The sequence below is a fragment of the Polypterus senegalus genome, chromosome 16, assembly GCF_016835505.1.
Source record: "Polypterus senegalus isolate Bchr_013 chromosome 16, ASM1683550v1, whole genome shotgun sequence".
NCBI lineage: Eukaryota > Metazoa > Chordata > Cladistia > Polypteriformes > Polypteridae > Polypterus > Polypterus senegalus.
The window spans coordinates 97,420,531-97,430,740 of NC_053169.1; the positions used below are offsets into that span (position 1 = coordinate 97,420,531).

At 46.8% G+C, this 10,210-nt stretch overlaps 1 protein-coding gene across 1 annotated transcript in view; it reads left to right on the plus strand.

Moving 5' to 3' along the window:
* The window catches only part of LOC120516418 (rho GTPase-activating protein 20-like), a 56,369-nt gene extending 52,950 nt beyond the window's left edge, over positions 1-3,419 (plus strand). The window contains exon 5 of the mRNA XM_039738065.1: positions 3,389-3,419. Coding sequence (XP_039593999.1) covers positions 3,389-3,419 — 31 coding nt within the window. The remainder of the gene's footprint in view (positions 1-3,388) is intronic.
* Positions 3,420-10,210: the final 6,791 nt, after the last annotated feature.

Here is a 10,210-nt window from a genome sequence, read left to right on the forward strand (position 1 = left end):
AGAAGTAGCTTCAACTCCCACCTCCGCAGAACTTCAACCACGTCCCGAGGGAGGTGGGGGACATTGAGTCCGAATGGGCCATGTTCCGTGCCTCTATTGTTGAGGCGGCTGACCGGAGCTGTGGCCGCAAGGTGGTCGGTGCCTGTCGTGGCGGCAATCCCCGAACCCGTTGGTGGACACCGCGTGAGGGATGCCGTCAAGCTGAAGAAGGAGTCCTATAGGACTTTTTGTCCTGTGGGTCTCTGGAGGCAGCTGATAGGTACCGCAGGCCAAGCGGAGCGGCTTCGTTGTTGCTGAGGCAAAACTCGGGCATGGGAGGAGTTTGAGAGGCCATGGAGAACGACTTTGGACGGCTTCGAGGAGATTCTGGTCCACCGTCCGGCGTCTCAGGAGGGGGAAGCAGTGCAGTGTCAACACCGTATATGGTGGGGATGGTGCGCTGCTGACCTCGACTTCGACGCTTAGGGTCGGTGGGAGGAGTACTTCAAGACCTCCTCAATCCCACTAACATGCCTTCCAATGAGGAAGCAGAGCCTGGGGACTCTGAGGTGGGCTCTCCCATCTCTGGGACTGAAGTCACCGAGGTGGTCAAAAAACTCCTTGGTGGCAGGGCCCCGGGGTGGATGAGATACGCGAGTTCCTTAAGGCTCTGGATGTTGTAGGACTGTCTTGGTTGACACGCCTCTGCAACATCGCATGGACATCGGGACAGTGCCTCTGGATTGGCAGACCGGGTGGTGGTCCCCTCTTTAAAAGGGGACCGGAGGGTGTGTTCCAACTATAGAGGGATCACACTCCTCAGCCTCCCTGGAAAAGTCTATTCGGGGTTCTGGAGAGGAGGGTCCGTGGATAGTCGAACCTCGGATTCAGGAGGAACAGTGTGGTTTTCGTCCTGGTCGCGAACAGTGGACCAGCTCTTCACCCTTAGCAGAGTCCTGGAGGGTGCATGGGAGTTTGCCCGACCGGTCTACATGTGTTTTGTGGACTTGGAAAAGGCATTCGACCGTGTCCCTCGGGAATCCTGTGGGGGTGCTCGGGAGTATGGGGTACCGGACCCCTGATAAGAGCTGTTCGGTCTCTGTACAACCGTGTCAGAGCTTGGTCCGCATTGCCGCAGTAAGTCGAGCCCGCTTCCAGTGAGAGTTGGACTCCGCCAGGGCTGCCCTTTGTCACCGATTCTGTTCATAACTTTTATGGACAGAATTTCTAGGCGCAGCCAGGGTGTTGAAGGGGTCCGTTTGGTGGACTCAGGATTGGGTCACTGCTTTTTGCAGATGATGTTGTCCTGTTTGCTTCATCAGGCCGTGATCTTCAGCTCTCTCTGGATCGGTTCGCAGCTGAGTGTGAAGCGGCTGGGATGAGAATCAGCACCTCCAAATCCGAGAGCATGGTCCTCAGCCGAAAAGGGTGGAGTGCCCTCTCAGGGTTGGGGGAGAGATCCTGCCCCAAGTGGAGGAGTTCAAGTATCTCGGGGTCTTGTTCACGAGTGAGGGAAGAATGGAGCGTGAGATCGACAGGCGGATCGGTGCGGCATCCGCAGTGATGCGGCTCTGCATCGGTCTGTCGTGGTGAAAAGGAGCTGAGCCGTAAGGCAAAGCTCTCAATTTACCAGTCGATCTACGCTCCTACCCTCACCTATGGTCATGAGCTATGGGTAGTGACCGAAAGAACGAGATCGCAATACAAGCGGCTGAAATGAGTTTCCTCCGCAGGGTGTCTGGGCTTTCCCTTAAAGATAGGGTGAGAAGCTCAGTCATCCGGGAGGGGCTCAGAGTAGAGCCGCTGCTCCTCCGCATCGAGAGGAGTCAGATGAGGTGGCTCGGCATCTGATCAGGATGCCTCCTGGACGCCTCCCTGGTGAGGTGTTCGGGCACGTCCAACCGGGAGGAGGCCCGGGGAAGACCCAGGACACGCTGGAGGGACTATGTCTCCCGGCTGGCCTGGGAACGCCTTGGGATTCTCCCGGAAGAGCTGGAAGAAGTGGCCGGGAGAGGGAAGTCTGGGCCTCTCTGCTTAAGCTGCTGCCCCCGCGACCCGACCTCGGATAAGCGGAAGAGAATGGATGGATGGATGGATGGGAAATTGTCTTTTTGTTTGAGTTTTGGTGGTCAGAGTGAAGAAGCAGTCATTGAGGAGCACCCCTGAAGCATTTTTGTTTCAGGTGAAGGGGCTTGCTTGAGGGCCAAATGGAGTAGGATCCCCTCTGGCAGGAGCAAGACTTGAACCAGCAACCTTTCAGTTAGCAGCGCAGATCCTTAGCCACAGAGCCACCATATTTCCAACATAAATATATATATATATGGGGCGGCACAGTGGCGCAGTGGGTAGCGCTGCTTCCCGCTTCCCGGGTCCTCCCGGGTTCGCTTCTCAGGTCCTCCCTGCATGGAGTTTGCATGTTCTCCTCGTGTCTGCGTGGGTTTCCTCCCACAGTCCAAAGACATGCAGGTTAGGTGCATTGGTGATCCTAAATTGTCCCTAGTGTGTGTGTGCTTGGTGTGTGGGCGCCCTGTGGTGGGCTGGCACCCTGCCCAGGGTTTGTTTCCTGCCTTGCACCCTGTGTTGGCTGGGATTGGGTCCAGCAGACCCCTGTGACCCTGTAGTTGGGATATAGCGGGATGGATGGATATATATATACAGTATAGTATATATTTATATACTATATATATGCCCGGTGGGCCGCGGACTCTGGTCTGGTCATGGGCAGGCCGTTTCATGAAATAAATTTTATGTAGTGGTTACTGTTTGACATTAAAATTAATTTTCTAAACTACTAAACATTATCTCTCCGGTACTGCGATTTCTATAGTTTTATTTAATATACCGTATTACATCATCAAGTTGTTTTAGTTGTCAGTACACAACATGGCAGCGAAAAATTTGGTCAAAACTGCCTTTTGCCGATTTCTGTTTCGATACCGCTACATTTCGGTTAGCATATACATTATTGCAATTTATTTTATCTCATATCCAGTACTTAAATTCTTTGGTACTAATAATTAGTTTAGATTATGTATTTAATTGCTCTCTGGTTGTCGGCCTGAGCGATAATTAGTAATTTTCAGCTGCAATTATTAGTAGGATAAAATAAAGTTATAAAGCACAGGACAGGAATTTTTCATATTAGGACAGAACATTTATAGTTTATCGTTAAGTTAATGGAACATTTCAACCATGTGAGATTTTCATTATAACTTCGGTTATTATTCATTCCATTGTAAATGAGCAGTTTGATTATCGAGTTGAAAATAATTGTTTCATACTTACTTTGCTTTAGTTTGCCTAACTGCCTATATGGGTAGTTATTTGGCATTGAATTAAGTAAAGTTCTTTTAACACCCACTCATGACCTCGTCCTCGTTTAATCTCACATCATTGTCGTTCATTTCAGCCATTCAGTGTCTGTTGCCAAATATGGATGAAGCAAAACAGACGAGGAGAAAAGCTGGGGCCCAGAAAGAACAAGAAACTGTCAGAAAGTACCTTGTCACCTCACTCGTTGACGAATGCCCGGGCCGGTTTTCAGACCCAGTCTGCTCCTGCTGAAGGGGCCTATCGTGTTTTCAACGAGGCTGCCATTTTCTATTCCTACCCTTTCGCCTTTGCCATTCAAGTGTGCCATACCTAACAGAGTCAGCCACGTCATAACTTGTGTGGACCAGTGAAATTTGGCAAAAGTGTTTCTCGCAGCGAATTTGTGACGACGTTCAACAAATTTTTCCCTGAAAATTCACCATGCAGGTGTCTTAAATGATCTCCTCCATACTTTTTTGAGGCCAACATGGCATCTGAAAAGCTGTAGCAGCCATGTTGAATGGGGATGTCACTACCTGATCTGTGCTACCTGCCCGAGTTTTGTCACTGTCAGCGCACGGGCAGACAAGGGGCTTCTACAAAGTGAATGCTTCTATGAGTGAGAGATTTCAGTTTTTGATTTGAACTCAATCTGCAAACCCTTCTGAAGGGGTGTCTTCACTCTCTCATGATGGGTTGTTGAGTGTAGATTGAGGGACAAAAATGGTATTTAAAATTAAATCTACAACCCAATAAAGTGCACAGAAAGTAAAGGGCTCTGAATTCTTTCTTATTCCACTATAATAACATTTAGTTAATATGAAAAAAATGAATAAATAGAAATGGAGATGAAAGAATCAGCCAGGCATCTCAGGCCTTAGACGACTACAGTTCAAATGCACGTTACGTTTTGCCTGCAGTAGTTGGACTTGTAAACCTGATGCTTTAACGGCTGTGCACAAACAGGATGCCAAGGTAACATTTCATTTTTGGGGCTGTGCCACATTCGCTCACACACACGATGACAAGGTAACCAGCCTGAGGACAAATACTGAACCGTTTAACAGACGTACACCTGCACTTCCACCTGCCAGAGGAGATCGCTAAACAGCAACGAGAAAGTCTGCTCTCGCCATTCGAAATCAGTATCAGTTATCTTAAGGAGAAACTGGTTTTCAGTTTTATTTTGTATGGTTGAGGCTTTTATCTAATTCAGGGCACCCTGTTCTGTGCATTTTCTTTGTTTTTACCACTTCCTGCAGTGCGCATTTGGAAGTCTGCAAAGAGTGAGACCAGTGCAATGCTGGGATCTTAGCATAGACAAAGACCTTAGGGTTTATCCAGGCCTATCATAGGCCTCGTCCATTCTGGCCCCCTGTCTCTAATTGACTATCTCTCTCACCCATTCACCACCTGACAGCTAATGTGTGGTGAGCATACTGGCACAAGAATGGCTGCCATCACAACATTGGTCGTGGTTGGAGTGGCTCCACACTGTCTATGTAACGCACAGCCCACCTACAGTCACTTATACAGGGACAACTTATTAACATGTGCGTGTTGGAAATGAGAGGAACTGGAATTACACAAAGAAAGCTCAAGAAAGAGAGAACATGCAGACTTCTACGGTCAGTGGTCAGACCTGGGGGGGGGACAGACCCCTGGTCTTGGGAATCGTGAGTCAGTAATGGTAACCATTGTGCCTTCACACTGCCTTGATATCCATCCATCCATCCATTATTCAACCCGCTATATCCTAAACTACAGGGTCACGGGGGTCTGCTGGAGCCAATCCAAGCCAACACAGGACGCAAGGCAGGAACAGGGCTGTTCTTAGCAGTTTGGGGGGCCTACACGGTTCAGAAATGTGCAGGCCCCGGATGTGAAGGCCCCGGATTGGGGCGGGGTCTGGGGGGTATAGCCCCCCCTTAACTCTGTAAGGTGTTCTAATAAAGTGTCCAGAAAAGAACCATAAAATTGTGTATTGTGGGTACATGGTGTGAAGGACTGGCACAGACGGCTGAGTTGGCAGGGGCATGACAGGCGCCCCAGGCCCACAGCCCGACAGCAATAAAAAAAATTGTAAGTCGGCCCTACGTGGATGTGTAATTCGCGCATGCATAAGAACGTCCCTGGCAGGAAACAAACCCCGGGCATGGCACCAGCCCACCACAGTGCCTTGATATCATTTCAGATAATAATGTTGCATACAGGCCCTCTTTAAAGGTCATTAAAGCAGTGCAGCAGTAATAATAATAATAATAATAATAATAATAATTTGTTTTACATTTATATGGTGCGTTTTTCACTACTTAAAGGGCTTGCATAGTGAGTGGGGCCGCCACTTCATCCACCACGAAGTGTAGCATCCACCTGGATGATGTGATGGCGGCCATTTTTGTGCCAATACACTCACCACACATTAGCTGTCAGGTGGTGAATGGGTGAGAGAGATAGTCAATTAGAGATGGGGGGGTGGGGTACGGTAGGTGATTAGGGGGCCAGAATGGACAAGGCCTGTGATGGACAATCTAGCCTGAAAAAACTCTAAGGTCTATGTCTATGCTGAGATCTCAACATTGCACTGGTCTCACACTTTGCAGACAGTGAGACAGTTAGCCAGTTAGAGACAGGGGATGATTAGGGGGCTAGAAGGACTAGGCTGTGGTGGGTAATTTAGCCAGGATATTGAGATGCACCCTACTCTTTATGAAGGATCTTTTATGACCACAGAGAGTCAGCACCTCGGTTTTACGTCAGATCCGAAAGACGCGCCATTTTTACAGCATTATGTCCCCCTGTCAGTACACTGGGGCATCGGGATCTACACTCAGACCCCTGCTGACTTCACCAACACCTTCTTCCAGCAGCAACCCAAGCTTCTTCCATTCAAGTACTGGTCTGGTCTACATGTGCTTAGCGTCAGGTGGATGACCTCTTCTGAAGTTCAGGTGGTATGACTGCTGTTAGTTAGACGTGACCCCCTAACCATCTTCTGGCAGGTAAATTAGTTTATCCATTTTTTTCATTAATGGCTAACAGCACGTCACAGAGGAGTTTTCTGCAGACTTCAAATAAACGGGAAGTGAAACTGGAATGCCCAGTAAAAGTCATGAGACACACTCGGACAAAACGGGAAGTAAAGTTGTGAAAACCTGAGCAGTCGGCTGTGTTAACAGCATGTTGAAAGAGCAGAAATCTGCTTTCTGTTAAGGTGCTTCTTAGAAGTCGGGCGATTCCTGTTAGGAGAAGCTTTGGCGCCTTCAACAAGTGGATTTATTTGTAAACTGGTTATTTACATGGAAAGTATTTTAAGTATTGTGTTTTTTTTAACAAGACAGATACGTGAAGGACATGCATTGTATGCTTTGACTGGCACAATAGCAATGGCCACCCTCCACTTATTGTACCACATATGCAAGCCAATAGCCATCCTCACTTTTTATTTGCATGTTCTGCCACCCATTGACCTTTTTTGTCAGTTTGTATGCCTTTTCATTCAATTCACTATTGCAGATATTCCAAACTAGGACTCACCCTGCTCCACTTACCCCAGTTGATGAAGTGTCGCTGTCTCCACTGATTCATTTGGTCCATCATCCTCCCTGAGATGGCAGTGCCCGGGCTCGAGCTGCCCTGAAGGAGTTCTGTTTTAGGGCAACTGATTAAGCAGACAGTTTATACGCCCCAAGCTCACGGCCAGCCACTTCATGTGAGGATGTGAAACTGAAAGAAGCGGGACGCAGCTCGATTCTCATTGGTGACATTTGGGAGCTTGTCTGGGTTTGCTAAGGGATGGGGAGTAAGGTTGAGAGAAAACGAAGGAGAGAGATAGAGCTTGCCACTGTACAATGTGCAGAGCACGTCTTAAAATGGGGACAAAGGGGCAGCTGTCCAGACCGCCATGCCAGCCCACCCCACTCCTACTCCTGGGTCTGCAAACCCTCTTCACAAACACGTAAGAATACGGTGACTTCAGAAGGACTTCAATGACTGTGAGCCATGTCTTCACCTTCAACGTCACCAGTGCTCTTTTGGCTGAATGGGTGCAAATTCTCACAGACCCAAAATCTTGTAGAAAGAATAGTAGAGGCCATCATAGCCATAAAGGGGGCTCTAACTCCATATTATTGCCAATGTTTTTTGGAATGTGATGCACAACAAGATCTTATAAGGGCTAACTTTTGACCATATAGTGTGTTTAATTCTTCCATCAGACCCGTTTCCTAATCTGAGCATTCCCAGCTCCATTCTTCAGTAACCAGGCAACAGCACGCCAGCTTCCAATGTTTCCAACTTGATCTCTTAGAAAATCCATCCATCCATTATCCAACCCACTATATCCTAACTACAGGGCCACGGGGGTCTGTCGGAGCCAATCCCAACCAACACAGGGCGCAAGGCAGGAAACAACCCCCGGGCAGGGTGCCAGACCACTGCAGGGCACACACACAACCACTAGCATTAAATTTAAATGCGTATAAAGTGCTGTTTCCTTAGTGTTAAAGACCTGTCTGCAATTCACCTTTAAGTATTGATAAATGAAACAGCCTCCCTCCTACAGGTGTTAACTGAGTGGGCTTCCTGCGTAAGCTGCAGGTCATGCGGATGTAGGTGTGAATGCTGACGCAAAGCTCCATTTGCCTTTAAGGGTGGGCAGCTAAATGAATGATAATAAGCAGGAAGTCAGTTTCTCAGTGTTCTTACATTATCAGAGTCTATACATTGAATTGGTGGGACATGGCGACCCAGTGGTTTGTGCTTCTGCCTCATGGACTAAGTATCCTGGGGTCTAATCACGTGCCAGATTTGTGTAGAATTTGCATTTTCTCCAAATGTCTATATAGGTCGTGGACTTTAGGGATGTCTGCTGTGGGCTGGCGCCCTGCCCAGGGTTTGTTTCCTGCCTTGTGCCCTGTGTTGGCTGGGATTGGCTCCAGCAGACCCCCGTGACCCTGTGTTAGGATATAGTGGGTTGGGTAATGGATGGAAGGACTTTAGGGAAGGTGCTGGTGAACCAAAACCCAAATGATGACCAGAAACACAAATGTAGTAAAAGGAAAGAGGTTCAATTGACAAAGCAATTGCATAGTAGGAGTAAGGGTAGGAAGAATCCATAAATGGAGTGGGAGGGGGTGACAATTTGTTAGAATATGTTCTTTTAGTATTTCAGCCTACCAATATGCTGACAAGAATATTATCCATCCTTGGTGTCTACGGCAGAAATACTCAATCACATTAAAATGGTCAAGAACTTTGGAGTTCCCTAGCATAGAGTCTCAAAAAAAAACCCACAACAGGAAGGGACCGTTAACCGTTGGCTTGGGTAACACAGGTGAGATGACCTGAGTGTTCACAGCCTTCCTGGGACATCGATTATCATGAACCGAGATGGACTCGGACAATGAGGACACAAACAGCAAGTTTGTTCGTGTGTTTATTAAAACCAAAGACGGCCTCCAAAACAACGTGCGGTACAGTTAAGAGTCTTCAAGCAATAAGTAATACGTAAAAACAGTGAGAAAGTTAAAATAAATAATCTACTAAAACCAAGGATAACATCAGAGTGAGAACCGGCTCTTTATCATTCTGTACCTCGTCTCGTCCTGCTCAGTGACAGGATGTTTTTGTGGTCTCATCACCCTAAAACAGAGAGCGTTTCTGGTTTTTCTACATTCAGAGACAAGTTTTTCTCATCCATCCACTCATTTAACTCAGAGACACAATTAATTAAGGACATTATTGGAGAAATGCCATTTGGTCGAAAAGAATCATCACCCTAACCCTAACCCTAACCCTAACCCTAATCATCAGCATACGAGTGAAAATGAATGTCATGTTTCCTAATGTAGCGTTTCTCAACCTTTAAGTATTTTCATAACAGTTTGAATCGCGCCCCCTAACATTTTTTTGAAACCCTAATAAAATGTATTCCTATATTTATTGCTGCCGATACACCGCTACAAGTTTTATTATGCTTACTTAACTTTTATCGACATTTATGTAACTCTATACAGTGATACCTTGAGATACGAGGTTAATTCGTTCCGTGACTGAGCTCGTAAGTCAAAATGCTCGTATCTCAAATTAATTTTACCCATTGAAATTAATTGAAATGAGATTCATTCGTGCCAGCCCCGCAAAAAACACCCCGATTTTTTGTTAAATGTTTTCGACATAAGAAAAATGTATTTATAAGGAACAGATATTGTATACAAACAAAATAAAACCTAATACATAAAAGAGAATCTAAAGAAACAAACAGATGTTGGCGATGCCGATTAGCGTATTGTATTATTTTTTTCTTTCACTTCACTTTTCATCCATCCATCCATTTTCCAACCTGCTGAATCCGAACACTGGGTCATGGGGGTCTGCTGGAGCCAATCCCAGCCACCAATCCTGGGCAGGGTGCCAACCCACCGCAGGACACACACAAACACACACTAGGGCCAATTTAGAATAGCCAATCCACCTAACCTAAAGTTCGAAACTTTCCCACATTGCAAACACTTCCTTTATCTCACTTTAAGAGATAACCTCCTCTGCGATATCGATCTCCTGCAGAACCTCCGTATGTTGCCGCGTCTGTAGTTTTGTCAACTCCTCCATCGTCAGTTCCTCAGAATGTGTGGCGACAAGCTCTTTGATGACTCGTATTTTGAATTTTGGCCCGTAACTCAAGGCAAAAAATTGACCTAGTGATGGCTCGTATCTCAAAAACTCGTATGTTGCGGCTCTCGTATCTCAAAGTACCACTGTATTTATTTTTCTAGTATCAGAATGTAGTTTAAGTTCATTTGTTTTTGTCTCAATAGATGTATTTTTCATATTTTCGATTCTTGTTTTCTTTTTTTCACATCTCCGCGCCCCCCTTTTTGTTACTTCACGCCCCACGGGTTGAGAACTGCCGTCCCAA